This window comes from Bubalus bubalis, chromosome 18, assembly GCF_019923935.1.
Source record: "Bubalus bubalis isolate 160015118507 breed Murrah chromosome 18, NDDB_SH_1, whole genome shotgun sequence".
Lineage (NCBI taxonomy): Eukaryota > Metazoa > Chordata > Mammalia > Artiodactyla > Bovidae > Bubalus > Bubalus bubalis.
In genome coordinates, this window is record NC_059174.1 from 42979305 (window position 1) to 42999460 (window position 20156).

Sequence of the window (20156 nt, forward strand, 5' to 3'; positions counted from 1 at the left end):
AAATGCTTTCCAGGAGTTCATTGCATTCTGCACGGATTTTTATGCTACAGGAACAAACTTATTTCTCATTGGCAAAAATGTGTTGATTTTAATGATTCCTATTTTTGATAAATAAAGATGTGTTTGAGCCTAGTTATGATGATTTAAAATTCACAGTCTGAAACCACAATTATGTTTGCACCAACCTTATATATATGTACTGCCTCATTTTTGGAGAAAGCAATGGCACCCCACTCCAGTACTCTTGCTTGGAAAATCCCATGGATGGAGGAGCCTGGTAGGCTGCAGTCCATGGGGTCGATAAGAGTCGGACACGACTGAGCGACTTCCCTTTCACTTTTCACTTTCATGCATTGGAGAAGGAAATGGCAACCCGGTACTCCAGTGTTCTTGCCTGGAGAATCCCTGGGACAGGGGAGCCTGGTGGGCTTCTGTCTATGGGGTCGCACAGAGTCGGACACGACTGAAGCGACTTAGCAGCAGCAGCAGCCTCATTTTTATCCATTCATCTGTTGAGGGACATTTAGGTTGTTTCAATGTCCTGGATATTGTGAATAGTGCTGCTATGAACATAGGGGTGCATGTATCTTTTTGAATTATAGTTTTGTCTGGATACATGCCCAGGCGTGGGATTGCTAAATCATACAGTAATTCTATTTTTAGTTTTCTGAGGAACTTCCATGTTTTCCACAGTGGCTGAACCAACTTACATTCCCACCAACAGGGTAGAAGGGTTCCCTTTCTCCACACCCTCTCCAGCATTTGTTACTTGTAGAATTTTTAATGATAGCCATTCTGACCAGCATGAAGTGATACCTCACTGCAGTTTCGATTTGTACTTCTCAAAATTAGCAATGTTGAACAAGGTCTCATGTGAATATCGGCTATCTGTATGTCTTCTTGGAGAAACGTCTCTTTAGGTCTTCCGCCTGTTTTTCAATTGGTTTTTGTTGTTGTTTTTGCTATTGAGATGTATGAGCTATTTGTTTATTCTGGAAATTAAACCTTTCTTGCTTGCATCGTTTGCAAATATTTTCTCCCATTCTGTAGACTGTCTTTTCATTTTGCTTAAGGGTCTTCCTCGGTGGCTCAGCAGTAACAAATCCCTCTGCAATGCAGGAGATGCAGGTTTGATTCCTGGGTCCGAAGATCCCCTGAAGGAGGGCATGGCAACACGCTCCAGTATTCTTGCCTGGAGAATCTCATGGGCAGAGGAGGCTGGCAGGCTACAGTCCATGGGGTTGCAAAAAGTTGGACATGACTGAAGCGACTGACTATGCATGCATGGCTTCCTTTGTTGTGGTAAAGCTTGAAAGTTTGATTAGGTCTCATTTGTTTATTTTTTGTTTTTATTTCTATTGCTTTTGGGAGACTGATCTAAGAAAACACTGGTATGATTTATGTTGGAGAATGTTTTACCTATGTTCTCTTCCAGGAGTTTTATGGTGTCACATCTTATGTTTAAGTTCTTAAGCCATTTTGAGTTTTTTTTCTTTTTTAAAAATTAGTTTATTTTTAACTGGAGGATAATTGCTTTACAGAATTTTGTTGTTTTCTGTCAAACCTCAACATGAATCAGCCATAGGTACACAGCTTGTATGTGGTGAGAGCGTGTGTTCTCACTTCATTGATTTGCATGTGGCCGTCCACCTTATCACCACCACTTGCCGAAGGGGCCAGGTTTTCCCTATTGCATATTCTTGCCTCCATTGTGGAAGATTAAGTGACTGTAGGTGTGTGGATTTATTTCTGGGCGCTCTGTTCTTTTCCACTGACTCGTGTCTTTTTCTCTGCCAGTACCATGCTGCATTTATTTTTTTGGCTGTGCTAGGTCTTTGTTGCTGTGTGCAGGCTTTCTCTAGTTGTGGCGAGGTGGCTTCTCATCGCAGAATATGGGTGTGCAGGTTTCAGCAGCTGCAGCACACAAGGTCAGGAGTTACAGCCCTAGAATGTAAGCTCAGTATGGTCTTAATTGCCCCATGGCATGTGAGATCTTCCAAGACCAGGGATTGAACCCACATCCCCTGCATCGGCGGTGGATTCGTAACCAACGGACCACCAGGGAAGTCCCTACCATGCTGTTTTGATTACTGCAGGGCAAAAATCCATTATTTCTAATGATATATTTGTAATTTGTTTTCTATATATGGAATTGTATCATCTATGAATAATGACACTATTATTTCCTTCTTCCCAAACTTTATAACTTTTTTCTTGCCATAGGCATAGTGGGCACTAGTTTCCATTTCGTAACAATGTTGTTAGCGTTGTTTAGAAATGGTATCAGAGGGCATCTTTGTCTTGTTTCCAGCCTCAATAGCAAAGCGTACAACATTTCACCACCAACAGTGACATTTACTATTGTTTTATTTTCTAATAGAACCATTAAGGAAGTTCATATCTATTACTGTTTTTAGAAGCCTTTTTTTTAGGGCTTCCCTTGTGGGTCAGCTGATAAAGAATCTGCCTGCAATGCGGGAGACCTGGGTTTGATCCCTGGGTTGGGAAGATCCCCTGGAGAAGGGAAAGGCTACCCACTCCAGAGTTCTGGCCTGGAGAATTCCATGGACTCTATGGGGTCGCAAAGAGTAGGACATGAGCTAGTGACTTTCATTTTAGAGTTTTTACATCTAGATGCATGAGTGAAAATGAAATGTAATTTTCCTTTCTTAAATCATCACTGTTGGCTTTTGGCATCAAGGTTGTATTTACCTCAGAAAATGAATTAGAGAGCATTAACTCTTCTTCTGTTCTTGAAGAAGGGTTTATGTGAGACTGGAATTATTTCCTCCTTGAATATTTACAGAGTTCTCTCGTGAAGGTTTCTAAGTCTGTAGTTTTCTTCAAGGGAAGATCTTTGGATTCAATTTCTTTAATGACCAAAGGAATATTCAGGTATTCTTTTTCTTTATGAGTCGGTTTTGACAAGCTGTATTTTTCAAGGAATGTGACCATTTCATCTAAATTTTCAAATGTGTTGATGTGAATGAAGTTTTTTCTGAGTGCACACAAATTTAAACATCTACTTGATGGACTGAACCCTTTATCCCTATGAATTGATCCTCTTTGTTAAGTAGTTTTTTTACCTTGGCATTTATCTTGTCAGATATTCATGTAATTTACCACTTTTCTTTTGGTTTGTATTTGAGTAGTATAGCTTTTTCTGTCCTTTTGCTTTTGAACTTCCTGTGTCTTTCTGCTTGAGGTGTACATCTTGAAGGCAACACAGAGTTGCTGTAGAGAGTTCTGGTAAACCACTCCATGACCCTGCTGCCTTGGCATCCATTTTCTGTGGCCAAGAGGCCCGCAGGGGCTTTGAAGTAACACTAGGCCCACTCTGGAACACAGGCCCTAGATAACAGCCAACGGAGTCACAGGTCAATGTAAGTTCATGGCATGACTCCCCCAGCGACGCTTGTGATAGGCACTCTTCCCCATCCAGGGCCTTCCCTTTGTGCACCCTTTAGGTAAGGTCCTTCCCCATCCCCACTGATGCTTACCAAAACTCTGCTCTTCTGGCTCTAGCCCAGGAACCCCAAAGCACTCCACCCATGGACCCTAATAAAGGCGTGTGCCCCAGGTCCTGCCAATTTCTCTCTGCCTACACCTGCCCTGACCTCCCACATGACCCCACAAGGAGTGCTCTGTACTTCCTCCAGGACCTATGAGTGATGAACTTCTCCACTTCACTTTTCCTCTGACTGATATATTTGCCTTTCAATCTAATATTTTTACTTTGTGGTTTCTATTTTCTCACTTGTTATTTTTTTGCTGTCATTTGGATTAGTTTTTAAATCATTCTTTCCCTATACTGGTTGAGAAGTAAAACACATACTGTTCCCAGAAATTTCACCACACATGTTTTCAAATAATAAAATCAACACCTTTATCCATCTTCTAAATGATAGACTTTAGAACACAAATTCCATTTACCGCCTCACTAATTACATGCTGTTTTTGCTGTACATTTCAATTCTATGTATTAAGTCCCCAAAGCTATTATCTTTATTGGTATATAGAATCAATGTTTACTTACATTTACCCACAGATTCACCACTATCTTTTACTCTCAGTTCTAGCCTTCTCCCCAGACCCCCACCTTGAGTTCCTTTCCTCCTGATTTACGCCTCTATTTTACTTCTATTTTACTTTCCTCCTGATTCATGCCTTCTATTTTACTTTCCTCCTGATTCATGCCTTCTATTTTACTTTCCTCCTGATTCATGCCTTCTATTTTAGAACTGCCTTTAATGCACATCTACTGCATGGTTGACACTCATTTTGGTTTGGAAAAATATCCTTATTTGACTTCATTTCTAAAAGGGCTTTTCTCTAGTAAGAAAATTCTAGGTTCCACAGAGTTTGCTTATATCCAGCACCCTGAAGTTAACATTCAAGGGACCACAACACCCCTGTTAACACCTGCTGCCACTGAAGTCCTCTGAAGGAAACCATCCTGGCATAACCCAGGTATTGACATCAATTGGGGAAGATTCTCAGATATTCTGTCTCCAACTACTACTTCTGATTGAATACTGCTGCTACTGCTAAGTCACTTCAGTCATGTCCGACTCTGTGCGACCCCACAGACGGTAGCCCACCAGGCTCTCCCATCCCTAGGATTCTCCAGGCAAGAACACTGGAGTAGGTTGCCATTTCCTTCTCCAATGCAGGAAAGTGAAAAGTGAAAGTGAAGTTGCTCAGTCGTGTCCGACCCTCAGCGACCCCATGGACTGCAGCCTTCCAGGCTCCTCCATCCATGGGATTTTCCAGGCAAGAGTACTGGAGTGGGGTGCCAATCCCCCCATACTGCCTCCTGTCTCCAATCTAGTGGTACCTCAACCACCGAACACTCTTATGTCCTCCTGAGGGTTTTTTTTTTTTTCCTCCTGAGTTTTTTAAAAATTTTCTGGATGATTTAAACCAGCTTAAATATTTTATTAATTTGGCTGCACCAGGTCTTAGTTGCGGCATGCAAACTCTTCGTTGAGGCATGTGGGATCTAGTTCCCTGACCAGGGATCGAACCCAGGCTCCCTGCACTAGGGGCGTGAAGTCTTAGCCACTGGACCACCAGGGAAGTCCCACCCTGAGCTATGTTTCACTTGAACATATTTCAGTTCCCCACTTCACTTCAGCTGTGTCTAATCTGTAGGTATGCCCATCCACTGAGTTTGCAATTTAAGTTATTGTACTTTTCAGTTCTAAAAATTCTATTCCTTCCTTTTCAATCCCACTATTGTCATGTTTTATAGTTCTCTGAAGACAATTTGGAGCTTGTCTTTTCTTTCTTAAAGCACAATAGCTGCTGTAGAGTCTTTGATAATTCTAATACCTGGACTCCTCATCGTTATTTGCTATTGTTTCTACTGGTTCCGAGTCACTGTCTGTCTGCCTTTCTCTATGTCCTGGATACTTCCCTTGAAACATTTTTAGAAGGGGCCTTCCTTCAGAAAGGACTGACGGCTGGTTACTTCCAGTCTACTTGACCTGGGGACGTAGCCCTGAGGGTCCCAGCTTACTGTTCACTTGTGGATGATGGATGTGTCTCGTTGTGAGTCTTTTTCATTCACATGCTGGGTTCTGTGGGTCCTTTCAATCAAGGGCTTCAGAGATCTGGAGATGCCTTTCAACTATTAATATCTCCCTTTCCATTTTCTTTAATCTCTTTGAGATTCCTGATGATCTGAGGCTGGGCCTCTTAGATAGGTCTTCCATTACTTTTTCTCTCCATTCCCAACTGTTTGTTTCCTGATGTTCTGAGTGAATCCACAAATTTATCTTTCAGTCCTTCTACTGATTTTTAAAAAAAAATTCTGGTAATCATTAAAAATTTTTCTTATTTAATGATTACACTTTTTTGCCATGGCATTTTATACTTTTAAACTCTCCTTGGGAGTTTCTTGGTGGCCTAGTGGTTGGGATTCTGGGCTTTCACTGCTGTGGCCCAAGTTCAATCCCTGGTCTGGGAACTAAGATCCCACAGGCCGCACAATGCAGCCAAAAAACTCTCCTTTGTTTTCTGTATTATCTCAGTTCCCTTTGCTGTGAGTCTCTCTGCTTATCTAGGTCTCTCTCCACTGTAATTTATTCCCCTTATAACCAATGCTTCAACATGCCTAATAGTCTGTTATTTTAGGATGAAAGAGTATTTGGTATGTATTATATAATGAGATTGTCCTTCTGGTGCCTCCCTGAGCAGGGATATTACTCACTGACTGCTGGCCAGGTCTGTCTCTGTAGGTGGGTTATGTGAATAGTCAGCTTCACTTTAGGATACAGGGCCCCTTTGCCCTTTAAAAGACTTGCCTTTTACAGACACCACTAGTCACTGCAAACCTCAGCTCTCCTCAAAGGAGTCTGCTAAATTTCTTTAGCCAGGTGGGTTGACATCTGATATCTCATCACCCCTGCTGAGTAGGCTCAAGCTTTCTAAGCGACAATAAAAGCACAGAGTAATCTAAGCTTCAAGGTGTAACCAGCTGTCCAACTCTGAGCCAACAGGATAGCTCACTAGGAAAATAAGCTTCTGCTGTTCCCTATGTCACGGTTCCTTCTGGGCACAGCTGCCAATAGGTAGAACAAGCAAGATGATGTGGGCAAGTCACTTCAGGTTTATGGACTGCACTGCCTTCAGCAGGATAGGAGAGCGACACCCAGGCACCTGACCTAGAAGCTCACCAGGCACAGGTTCAACTTCACCCTTTTCTATAAAAATTAAAATCTTTTCTTCATGATCTCATCTTTGCCTTAGGTGTAACCTTTCCCAACTTCTCCTCAGACCCAGCCTCGCTTGTAGGAGCTGGTTCAACAACTGCTCTGCTGCTAATTAATAATTCCTCTTTCATCTGTGGTCTGGAAAGGGTACCCCTAACTGAGGCAACCAGAGGACACACGCCCTGAAGCCTCAGAGGCTTCAGTGAATTCACATCTTCTGTCTCTGATGAGTCCATGACCCTCTTCCTATGTTAGATTCCCTCTCCAATCAAACACCAATCCTTCCAATGGTGCCAACAGGCTAACCCCTCCCCACCTCCACCTCCTCTATCCCCTGCCTCACCTGTCAACTTGGAGCCCAAGGCCTCTCAGCAAAAAGCTTTCCCTCCTGTAGCGTAAAGGCCTGACAGCCAGCTTTCCTGACTGGAAAGTCCTATGAATTAGAACACTTGGAAAATAGAACACACACACAAATTTACTTTACTCATTATGATGGTTAGTTTTATGTGTCAATTTGGCTAGTCTATGGTGCCCAGTTGTTCGGTCAAATACTAGTTAGATGTTACTGTGAAGGTATTTTGTAGATGTGACTAACATCTCAATCAGTTGACTTTTAAGTAAGGGAGATTACCTAATACCATTAGTTGAAGATCTTGTGAGTAAAAATTTCAGTTCAGTTCAGTCACTCAGTCGTGTCCAACTCTGCGACCCCATGAATTTCAGCACGCCAGGCCTCCCTGTCCATCACCAACTCCCGGAGTTCACCCAAACTCACGTCCATCGAGTCAGTAATGCCATCCAGCCATCTCATCCTCTGTCGTCCCCTTCTCCTCCTGCCCCCAATCCCTCCCAGCATCAGACTCTTTTCCAATGAGTCAACTCTTCGCATGAGGTGGCCCAAGTACTGGAGTTTCACCTTTAGCATCACTCCTTCCAAAGAACACCCAGGACTGATCTCCTTTAGGATGGACTGGTTGGATCTCCATGCAGTCTAAGGGATTCTCAAGAGTCTTCTCCAACACCACAGTTCAAAAGCATCAATTCTTCAGTGCTCAGCTTTCTTCACCATCCAACTCTCACATCCATACGTGACCAGTGGAAAAACCATAGCCTTGACTAGATGGACCTTCGTTGGCAAAGTAATGTTTCTGCTTTTCAATATGCTATCTAGGTTGGTCATAACTTTCCTTCCAAGGAGTAAGCATCTTTTAATTTCATGGCTGCAATCCCCATCTGCAGTGATTTTGGTAAAGTAGTAAAAACTTAGGCTTCCTAAAAAGAATTCTGCCTCAAGACACAGTTTCAGTTTCCAGTCTGAGTTTCCAGCCAGCTGGCCTGCTCTATGGAGTCTGGATTTGCTAGCCCCCACAACTGTATGAGCCAACTCCTTAAAATAAGTCTCTCTTTCTCTCTCCAAATATATATATATACACACACATACATATCTTATATATATCCCATTGGTTGTTTCTTCGGAGAACCCGTAATTTCACCTGCCAAAGATAACTGTTATTGTTATTTTTCCATCCTTTCATTTCATTTTCTATGTATTTATGGTATATAAGTAATTTTACACACATATATGTAATTATACACAGATAGACATATACACGTGGAAGTGATCAACTCATCCTATTCATCTCCGCTAACATGAAGATTCTCACATCCTGGAAAAACCCCTCAGGTCCAAGACAAACTGGGGTGGCTGGCCAGCTTAATCACACACACACACGACACACATCTCTTTTCTTTTTAAATAAAATTGTAATCATTCTGTGCATACTATTATGTAACCTAATCTCTTCACTTACAAATATATTGTGGCTATCTTCCAATGTCAAAAACATTCTTTTGTGACATGTTTAATGGCTGCACCATATTTCATTTTATGGGTCTATCCTTTCATTTCAGCAATTCCTCATTAGTGGATGTCTAGATTTCCAGTTATATTAAATTATCTTTGGTTCTAAAAACAAGAGGGGTTTCCCTGGTGGTCTAGTGGTTAAGAATCTGTCTGCCAATGCAGGGGACACGGGTTAGCTCCCTGGTATGGGAAGATCCCACATGCCATGGAGCGACTAAGCCCGTGAGCTACAACTACTGAGCTTGCGCACTCTAGAGCCTGTGCTCCACGTGAGAAACCACCGCAGTGAGAAGCCCATACACTGCAATGAAGAGTAGCCCCCACTCGTCACAACTAGAGAAAGCCTGGCAGCAACAAAGACTCAGAGTAGCCAAAAATAAATAAATCTTAAAAAAAAAAAGAGAGAGAGAGAGGTTGGAACTGTGGGGGGGGGGGGGATACATACATATATATATATATATATATATATATATACACTACACATACATATATATATACACACACATATACACACATAAAGTGCAGACTGCAGCCCCCAAGGATGGCCAGGTTCCACTTTGATAAAACAATTATCATTCTCAGTCTTGGACAACACGGCTGGTACAGCTAAATGACGCAGAAAAAGATGGAGTACTCTCTCCACATGCCTGTAACATATGCACAGTGATGCATTAATACTTCAAAAGATATTAAATCCTCACCTTTTAAATTCATTCACAATTGAAGTGTGAACTTCCATTGCAACTTTGCTGTCCAACTGGATCTGTAGTTCTTGGCATTCCGTACGTAAAACTGCTAATTGCTCCTTACTTTCAGTTAGCTCCTTTTCTTGGCTCTGTGCTTTAGTCTCTAGAAGCATCAGCTGTTTAGTCAGTTTAGAAACTGAAACACAAAAGAGATGGATAAAGACTTGGTACAAAAGACTTAATAAAACATGATTACAGATTACTAATACCAGTGACAGCTCTCAAAAACTTATCTTTAAAAAATCTATTGGAGACCTAGAAATTAATATCAAGTCTTTGTTCATAGAAATTATGGTCCCTATATTAAGTAATCACTAAATATATCCTTATGGCAGAAAGTGAAGAGGAACTAAAAAGCCTCTTGATGAAAGTTAAAGTGGAGAGTGAAAAAGTTGGCTTAAAGCTCAACATTCAGAAAACGAAGATCATGGCATCTGGTCCCATCACTTCATGGGAAATAGATGGGGAAACAGTGGAAACAGTATCAGACTTTATTTTTTTTGGGCTCCAAAATCACTGCAGATGGTGATTGCAGCCATGAAATTAAAAGACGCTTACTCCTTGGAAGAAAAGTTATGACCAACCTAGATTGCATATTCAAAAGCAGAGACATTACTTTGCCAACAAAGGTCCATCTAGTCAAGGCTATAGTTTTTCCAGTAGTCATGTATGGATGTGAGAGTTGGGCTGTGAAAAAAGCTGAGCGCCGAAGAATTGATGCTTTTGAACTGTGGTGTTGGAGAAGACTCTTGAGAGTCCCTTAGACTGCAAGGAGATCCAACCAGTCCATTCTGAAGGAGATCAGCCCTGGGATTTCTTTGGAAGGAATGATGCTAAAACTGAAACTCCAGTACTTTGGCCACCTGATGCAAAGAGTTGACTCATTGGAAAAAACTCTGATGCTGGGAGGGATTGGGGGCAGGAGAAGGGGATGACAGAGGATGAGATGGCTGGATGGCATCACTGACTCGATGGATGTGAGTCTGAGTGAACTCTGGGAGTTGGTGATGGACAGGGAGGCCTGGCGTGCTGCGATTCATGGGGTCGCAAAGAGTCAGACATGACTGAGCGACTGAACTGAACTGAAACATACACTTTCTTACTGGAGATCAATATATTGATATTACTGTTAAATACAGAATACTTAACAGGACATGATTCCAGGCTTCAAGGCCCTTACCTTTCAAAGACTGAAGCCTTAAGTCACACACAGATGTGCAAACATACATCATGATGTTGACCCTAAAACTGCTAGATTTTTAAGGACATTTTTAATATGACCCAACTAAGGACAGATTTGTTTTTCTTCCCTTTCCTCATTAATTTTTTTGTTTACTGTCCTATATTTAAAGTAAATCATAAATATTTTCATCCTAAGTGACATGGAAGCATGTAATATTAAGATGTGCCCTGGGCATCTGAAGCTAGTACTTAGAGAAGTAGAACTTGGCCTCCTGGGACAGGACGGGACGCGCGGGGAGAGGAGGACAGGGTGTGAAGGAGATTTCATCTACAGCAGCACCTGCGACGCTGCAGAGGCTGCGAGCCAGAGAAGCTGTTTAGAGAGCCAACGGTTCCTACGTATTTCCTCACTCAACAGGTTCTGGGGGATACACCCATAGGTTCTTCCAAATATCCACCTCACATGATTATTCCTGCTTATGTTGCGCACTGTTCCCCCCAAACCCAGTTCTGCTGACTCTACAGTTGTTACCTATAACTGATTTACAAAAGACAGAATAATTACAGACTCCTGAGAAAGCGGTCACTGCATCATGGGTGATGACTGGATATGCTGTAACAGCTGCATTTCAGTAAAAAAGAATACATTCTAAAAAACATGACTTCCCACCATTTTCAAGTGGGGGAGGGGGGAACGCCATTGTAAATGACACATTGACAATGTCACAGCATCAGGAAAGACTGCTCACCTTCCTGGAGACGCTCCCGGTGGGTGTCCTTGGCTTTTCTTTGCTGAATCTCCAACTGCTCTATCAACAACTTGTTTTCTTCTAAAACCAGTTCTGCTTGAGTCTGAAGCTGCCGCCTACAATTGATTTACAAAATTAAATACTGCCATTCAGGTGCACAATGGTTATGGAGACACTCCTGAGTCTAAAAGAAAGCAACTGCTTATGCTGTAGGTAATGAATATCTGGACAAATTATAATACTAAACATGTTATTAACACGGCAAGTTTTTAATTTCCATCAAATTGGGGGAAAGACAGACAGAAGCTTGATATTAAACTGCTTTGGTAACTTCTTGTTTTGTTTTAAAAACAATTGTATTTCTTTATCTTCGGTTGTGCTGGGTCTTCATTGCCACGCAGGCTTTTCCCTAGTTGCAGTAAGCAGAGTGCAGGGGACAGGGAGCAGCACCAAGGGGGGCAGATGAGGGCATGGCTGGGAGAGAGTTTGGGGGCGGCAGGAGCTCTGCCTACAGAGGGCTCCCAAGCCCTGGGAGCCCTCCCCAAACTCTCACAGGAAGACAGTGAATTCAGAGTATGGGGTGGGGCTGGCTGGGGGGTTTAACAAGCCCTGCTCAGACCTAACAGCACCCACTCACCTCCACCCTGTGGCACAGGCCACCACCCCAGGGCAGGATGCAAATTTCAAACTCTTATGGACAGGACTGCGGAACACGGTGGGCATGCGGATTTCAAAGTGCAACCTTTATTTATTTATTTATATTTTAGGAAGTAAACAGGTCTGACTTGAAGCCATATAGAAGGTTGGAGAAAGAATCTGAGGGTTCTTGTGAGACTCTTGGAAGCAGCCCAACAGACCTGCTGAAAGGGCACTATTCAAGGAGGGTTTGAGGGGAGATACACTAGGAGCCTGGAACCCTGAAAGAAAAAAATCCAAGTTCACCAGCGGAAGTCATAATACACCAGGCAGGATCCAGTAGCCATTCAACCAGTCCCACTTGACACGGCAGTGACCATAAAAAGAGGGAGAACCCACCTAAAGGTAAGAATGCTGTTGACTGAACTCCAAATTTCTAGTCATCACATATAGAAAATATTTAATTTTTTTCAGGGATGTTAAGACATTAAAAAAAAAATGCTAAATATAACATACCTACCCAAGGCAAAAAAGATCTATCTGAATAGTTTCTGCTTGCTGGGTCCTGCTTGGGTATTGCCTTTAGACGTTTGAAGACATTTACTTTCTCAGATGTGCTGACGAGGCATTTGTTGCTGTGCTCAATGAACAGCACCTGGCCCTGCCCTGAGATGCTCACAAAGGAGACACACAGGGAGGCACAGTGTGGCAGGTCCCAGGACAGAGTGTGCATTTAGGGAGAGTGCCTTCAGAGAGAGCTACCTATCAGCACCATTCGAGCACGGCCCCGATAAGCGAGCAGGAGCGCGGAAGGGGCTGTTCTGGTGCGGGGAGGGGAGAAAGCCAGCAACGGGATAGCAGCTGTCAAGGTATGGAAGGCGCAGGGCAGGTGGGACCCGGGAGTGCAAGGCCCCATCCTAGTCTGTCCTAAAGCCCTGCAAGCCATCAGAGAGGTCTAAGGAAGGACCTGACTCAGCAGTTTGGGGACAGGAAAAGTACCCTAGAAAAATACAACCTCATGGTCCAGGGGCTAAGACTCCATGCTCCCAAAGCAGGGGATGCGGGTTCAATCCCTGGCTAGGGAACTAGATCCTGCATGCCATAACTACAGTTCGCATGCCACAACTAAAGACCCCACATGGCCCAATGAAGACTGAAGATCCCATGTCCTCCAGCTAACAACTGGTGCAGCCGAATTATAAAAAAAAAAAAAACACAACCTCAGAGGATAAAAATGTGGACAGCCAACATTTTCCAGGTTTAACAACCCACTTAGAATTTTGAAAGTAATCTTTAAAACACAAGTTTAGAATAATTTACTAGGTTTTCAGCCGTACCTTATTAATTTCTGAGAAATTAAACGTTTTAGTTAAAATATTTAAGTTAAAATTTACATATGTATTTGACAACTTAATAAACTTTATCCCTATCATCGTTTCTTCTTTTAATTAGCAAAATACCAGAAACAACACCACGTGCCATTCTTCACTGGTGATGGGACTACTCTTATTCAGCTCTCGATGCAGTTTCTCGTTTTCTTTCACCACTTCTTGGGCTCGAATTCTAAACACTCTCATTTCCTCCTGAAACAAAATTTAAAGAAACTGTCACATACACACAGGTACTTCTTCACTCTAATGCTATTGCTCTAGCTAAAATCAAATGTTAATATAACTTATAAGCAAAGTCTCAGGTACCAGCAGCCTTAAACTCTGTACCAGCACCAACCCAGTCTAGCGAGAAAACACAAGAGAAAGCTACCAAGCTGAGGACACAGAGCAAAGCACCTCAGGTTTTAAATACTCAGTCCTTATTCTGATAAACTTTTTCTGTGCTGCAAATATGTGAAAAGATAAAAAAGGGGGATAAAAAGGCAACAGATGTCTATAAATATTATAATTTTTTGTTTAAAGACTGCAGGATAAATTGGAGCTTTTTAGGTAAAAATAAGAACTGTTCATCATAACTAAAGCCCATTTTGGTGCGGAAGGCCTTAATTAGTGTAGGGGGAAGGAGTCACCTAACTTTGTTCCTTGACATTGATGAGAGTGCCTCCCTTCCTTAAAGCCACCGGTCAGCTAGCTTCAGTGCCCACCGGCTGCCACTTCAGGACTGCTGCTCAGTCCATGTTCGACCCCACAGTCTGTTTGTGGCACCCGTGCTGGGTGGCCTCCATCCAGGCTTTTCTTGGCTGGCCTTCGCCAGCTTCGATATCTTGGGCTGTCTTCTGGTGATAATCTTAGGTGTCAATACTTATCCTGGGACGCTTTTAAGTATTCCTCTCTCAGCGAGCAGACATTTATGCTTATAAAAAGCAGTAATGCGAAGCAACTTTTCTTTCTCTCGCCTCTCTGCCCAGACGCACTCCCCGCTTACTGCCAGTCCACTGGCCCTCTGTCAGAACACGGATTGGGCAAGCTGCAGCCGGCAGGCCAGGGGCCTATTCTGCAAATAGAGCTTTACTGGAACACAGTCATGCCCATCTGTGGCTACTTTCATGCTACAGCAGCAGAGTTGAGTGGCTGCAAACAAACTCCAAGGACCCCCAAAGCCTAGAACAGTTACTAAATAGACGTCTGCAGAAAATGTCCCCTGAACCCTGTTTTAGAAGGAGCACTAAATAAGTACTTTTATTATGTGGATTGATATTTAACCAGTTCAGTCTCTCAGTTGTGTCCGACTCTTTGCGACCCCATGAACCGCAGCAGGCCAGGCCTCCCAATTAGCATAAGATTAATTCACCCTCTTAAAAAATTAAGTGTCCAGTAGAAAATCCAGGAGGGAAGGTTCCAAATGGCATTACATGGGCCATGTGTATGGGATAGCAGAACAAAAACAGGCTGGGTGATGCTTTTTTTTGTTAAGTTGTTTATTTTTGGGGCCAAGCTGCGCAGCATGTAGGATCTTCCCATGAGACCAGGAATGGAAACCACATCTCCTACAGAGGAAGAGCGGACCAGTAGAGAAGTCTTGGAGTTAGGTGACTCTTAACAGACCCTTCCAGCCAAGGAGCCCAGAAAAACCAACTCTTTCCTCCCTGGATCCCTTCAACTCCAGAGATATCTTTGGCCACTTAAATAGGGAACACAGAGGTAACGTGGCAGGGCAAGGCATGGGACGTGTCTACAACACCAGCACAGCCTTGGTTTCCTGTACAGTTAGAATGGCTCCTCTGCTCCAGGAGCCATTCCCATGAAAGAGAGTGAGCAAGGCAGAAATGAATAAAAACCTCACTTCCCCACTGCTATCAGCAGCTCAGTAACTGGACTTCCTGGGGTCAGCTCTTCATGGAATTAAGGAACATTAAGTTTGCCTGAAAGATCCCTGGTCTCCTACCTTCCCCATCTGCCCAAACATCCCTTTTATCAGCGCTGTTCGCAGCTGCACAGGACCAGGGAAGGAGCACCTCCCGTGGCTGCCTTCTCTGCACCCCAGGATCCCAGTCCATGCTGGGCTGCCTGTCTGGGAGGCCACAGCTTCCAACACAACGGCTCTCTGTCCCTGCAGACCCTTCCATCAATTCCGACCCTGCCCTTCTGCTCCGCCTGCCACTTCTCCTGCCTCCCCACTTCCATCCTTCTGTCTTCCTTCTCCCCATCCCAACTCTGCTCCACTCCCTCCTTCTTCCATTCCTTCCTGTAACAAACACTTGAGTACCTGCCAGGAGGTGGGTATACCTATCTTCAAAATGTTGCCTCCAGGTTTGAATTGGTCTTCTCTTTTACAAACCTTGTACTTCTGAGATATTTGCCAACCTACCTGAAGGCTGGCAATGAGCTCGTCCTTCTCTTTCATCCTGTCTTCATAGGCCAGCAACAAGGGGGACAGGTATTTTATATCCACCTGAACATAATCGAATAAAAAAGGTTAATACCTTTCTTACAACTCAACACAACCAGCAGGTCTTTAAAAAGGAAAGAAAATTGGTTCGGTTTAATTCAGAATGATTTGTAACAGCTATTCAAACACAGCCCAGAAAATATGAGCCTGAAATTAAATAACTTTCACTTACCAACCAGGGTGGTGTAGGGCCCTTTGATGGGAGGCCTTCGATATTTAAACTCTAAGAATAAAACAGAGAGTGAAGACAAATTAAATTACTGAAGCCCAAGCACTCTGGAGCCTCTGCCATACAACTACTGAGCCCGTGCCACAACTGAAGTCCATGCCGTAACAAAAGATGCTACATGCCGCAATGAACACCCAACACGGCCAAATAAACAAACAAGTAATAAAGAAGAAAGCAAGGTGACCATAAGGCTCATCTATTATCTTCATTCTCCCCATGATCACAGTGCAGCCCGCTGTCTGGTGTCTGTAAACAGCCATATTATGTATCCTGTTTGGTTTTCTAGTTGTTTACAGTAAGAGGCCAAACCTGGCATGAGTAATTCCATCAGGGCTGGAAGCAATGGCCCTGATGGAATAACTCCTTATTCAACGAAACCTTTCTAATGTGTTTATCATCTCATGATTCATTCAGCAAACACTGCAAGTTCACTAAGTCATTATGGACATTACCGCACAATCGTCATTTTTAAGGACTTTATGGTTCAACTCAGAGACAGGTCTTCTTACACGGGTTAACATCACACACAAACATAGTACGGGCAGAATGTGCCTTAAGAGGGACACAAACAGAAGTCTGCAGTGGTTGGAGAGAGAGATCAGCCCCGCTGGAGGGATCAGGGGAGACTGTCACGGAGAGCGTGGCAGCTGCACAGGGCAGTGGTGTGCGCACGTGGCGGGGGCGGGGGCCAGCGGCCAGTCACTGGGCCTGCCTGCTCACAGCCTTTTGAAAGAGAACTGGCTCACGCTAGGGAGCCTGTTTTGGATCACGGGACTCCAGGAGCTAGCATATTTTTTTTAAAAAAGGTTAACATTATGTTAAGTGAAAGAAGTTAGTCACAAAAGACCACTTATTGAACGATTCCATTTAATTTTTATATATATATATATATTATCCTGTATTTATTTATTTACTTTTGGTCACATCATACAGTATGCAGGATCTCACTTTCCCAACCAGGGATCTAACCCATGCCCCCCCATGCAATGGGAGAGCTAAGTCAACCACTGGATCGCCGGGGAAGTCCCTGTATGATTCTGTTTATACAAAGTATTCAGAATAGGCAAATCCACAGAGACAGAAGGAAGATTAGTGGTTGCCAGGGCCAATGTGGGAGGTGGGAAGAAACAGGGAGGGACTGCTAGCAGGTGTGAGAGTTCTTGTTATGAAGAAAACATTCTGAAACTGTGGTAAAGGTTGAACTGTTCTGTGAATACACTAAAAAAAAAAGTCACTGAACTGTATACTTAAAACGGGTGAATTATATCTCAAAGCCATCGGTCGGGAGCCGCGTCAGGCATTACTGACAAAATGGAGGCATGGCCCCAACCCCCTCTCTTTGTCCCACAGGCACGGACCCGGGATGAAGGAGTTCGGCCTTGTGATTCTGACTTTTTTTTCCTCTCCTCGGCTGAGTTGACTGAAAAGTAATATTAAGGTGCTTATTGTTCTTAAGAGGAGCATGAGAAGGCACAAGGCCTTCTGCAGCTGTGCTCAGAGAGTAATTCATAAAGTTAATCATTGACATTTGTTTAAGGACTTTTACAAAAGAGTATTCCAGGATGAGCATGAAGGCCGCAGCTTGAGGCCATGGGAGGGATTGCTTTCTGAAGCCTATTTGTGAGGAAAATGTTTATGGCAAAGGAGTTTACTGAATTTAGGGCTTAAAAATAATTAAAATAACTACAAGTTAAAGATTTAAGGAAGGTTGTAATGTTAGCATATTTTACTATAGCTTATAGAGGTTAGGAATTTTAGATACTAATAGCTAGAAGCCATTTTAAGAAATAGTGAGCTCAGGATGTTAGGGGCAAACAGGATTTAGAAAGATAAGAAATAAACTGAGGAATGTAGCATGAGTTACAATGTAATCACAACTATAGGACACATAAGAGGAAGTAGATAATAGGTGGTAAAGCTGATTCTGAGAGAATCGCTGAAGCAGCAACTCTGTTTGAAGGGCAACAATGATTTATGGAGATAATAAATCTGGGTGAGGGGGAACTGAAAATGTCAAACCTCTGACATAATGCTTTCATAAAAGTATAAAAGAAAGTCTTAAACTTGAAATAAATGCGCAGTCCAAGAAAATTGAAAGGCTGCGTCGTTACCTGCCGACACTGTACCTCCCTTCAGGTTGAAACCCTGGCTACTGGAGCTGGACTCCGGAAGCCATTATTTAAAACATTTAAACCTAAAGTCCTACTTCAAGAAGAAAGGAAACAGCCCATAAAGGTGCCCTCAACTCCCAGGAGTCACATGGGAACTCTGTGCATACCAGGCTCCCCGCCTCACCACCAACCCCCAGGGGGGCTGGACAGCAGTACATTCCAACGACCCCACCCCACCACCAGCCCCTACACGTCCCTCACACACACGAGACTCCAAGGTCCAGACCTGAGCAAATGGCTCCTTCCGCCATTCCCCACAGCCTCTGCCATAGTGGCATGCTGAGTGGGTGTCGAATTTTGCGATCCTTCTAAGCTAAAACCTAGTCTGCTTTCTTCTCTGATTACACACCCATCACCGTACATATTTACCATTTATTGCTAGGGGGTGGGGGAGAGGAAACACAAACTTTACTCTCTTGGCAAGCTTCAATTATAAAATACAGTATTATTAATTATAGTCACCATGTTATATTGGGTTGGCCAAAAAGTGTGTTCTGGTTTCTCTGTATCGGTGTTACGGGAAAACTTGAACGCTCTTTTTAGCCAACCCAATATATACACTAGATTCTCAGATCTTATCCATCTTGTAACTGAAAGTTTGTACCTATCACTTGCCTCTCCCTATTTCCCCAGCCCTCAGCTCATGGCATTCACCATCCTACTCTCAGTTTCTATGAGCTCAACTTCTTTTTTTTTTTAATTCCACATATTAAGTGACACCAAGCAGTTTATCCATCTTTATCTGGCTTATTTCTCTTAGAATAATACCCGCCATGTTCATCCATATTGTTGCAAGTGACAGAACTGCCTTGTTCTTTAAGGTTGAATAACATATACATGCATATGTGTATGTATCAAGTCTGCGTGTGTGTTCAGCTGTGTCCGACTCTTTGTGGCCCCATGGACTATAGCCCACCAGGCTCCTCTGTCCATGGAATTTTCCAGGCAAGAATACTGGAGTGGGCTGCCATTTCCTTCTCCAGGGGATCTTCTCAACCCTGGGATCAAACCTGGGTTCTCTTGTGTCTCCTGCATTGGCAGGCAGATTCTTTACCACTGAGCTACCTGGGAAATACTTGTGTGTGTGTGTGTGTGTATAAACATGTGACATGTATCACATTTTCTTTGTCCAATCATCCTGACGTTGCTTTCAGACCTTGGCTATCATAAATAATGCTGCAATGAACATGGGAGTATAGATATCTCTTCAAGATTTTTATTTTCTTTCCTTTAGATATATACCCAGAAGCGGGATTTCTGAGTGGTATGATAGTTATTTCTTTGGGAACCTCCATTCTGTTTTCTATAGTAGCTGTATTCCCTCCAATAGTGAACCAAGGGTTCTTTCTTTCTACACCCTCACCAGAATTTATCTCTTTTTAATAAAACACATGCTAACAGATGTGAGGTGATTATCTCATTGTGGTTTTAAGTTGCATTTTCCTGATAATTAGTGACGTTGAGCATCTTTTCATATACTTGTTGGCTATTCAAGTCCTTAATTCATTTTGAGCTTATTTTTGCATATGGTGTATGATAGGGGTCCAGTTTCATTCTTTTGCAAGTGGATATTCAGTTTTCCCAACATCATTTACTCAAGAGACTATCCTTTCTCCATAGTATATGCTTGACTCTTTTGCTGACCGTACACGTTTTGTGCTCTCAGTTCAGTTTAGTCGCTCAGTCGTGTCCGACTCTTTGCGACCCCATGAATTGCAGCATGCCAGGCCTCCCTGTCCATCACCAACTCCCAGAGTTTACTCAAACTCACGTCCATTGAGTCAGTGATGCCATCCAGCCATCTCATCCTCTGTCACCCCCTTCTCCTCCTGCCCCCAATCCCTCCTAGCATCCGAGTCTTTTCCAATGAGTCAACTCTTCGCATGAGGTGGCCAAAGTACTGGAGTTTCAGCTTTAGCATCATTTCTTCCAAAGAAATCCCAGGGCTGATCTCCTTCCGAATGGACTGGTTGGAGCTCCTTGCAGTCCAAGGGACTGTCAAGAGTCTTCTCCAACACCACAG

General features: G+C 43.2%; 1 protein-coding gene across 5 annotated transcripts in view; it reads right to left on the minus strand.

The window, feature by feature from the left end:
* CEP89 (centrosomal protein 89) overlaps positions 1 to 20156 on the minus strand; it is an 80464-nt gene that overhangs the window by 17557 nt on the left and 42751 nt on the right. For all 5 annotated transcript variants that reach the window (XM_044932188.2, XM_044932187.2, XM_006061387.4 and 2 more), the window contains 5 exons: positions 15906 to 15956; positions 15653 to 15736; positions 13373 to 13476; positions 11258 to 11373; positions 9282 to 9462 (listed from right to left, as the gene is read on the minus strand). In XM_044932188.2, the coding sequence (XP_044788123.2) occupies positions 9282 to 9462; positions 11258 to 11373; positions 13373 to 13476; positions 15653 to 15736; positions 15906 to 15956 (536 nt within the window). The remainder of the gene's footprint in view (positions 1 to 9281; positions 9463 to 11257; positions 11374 to 13372; positions 13477 to 15652; positions 15737 to 15905; positions 15957 to 20156) is intronic.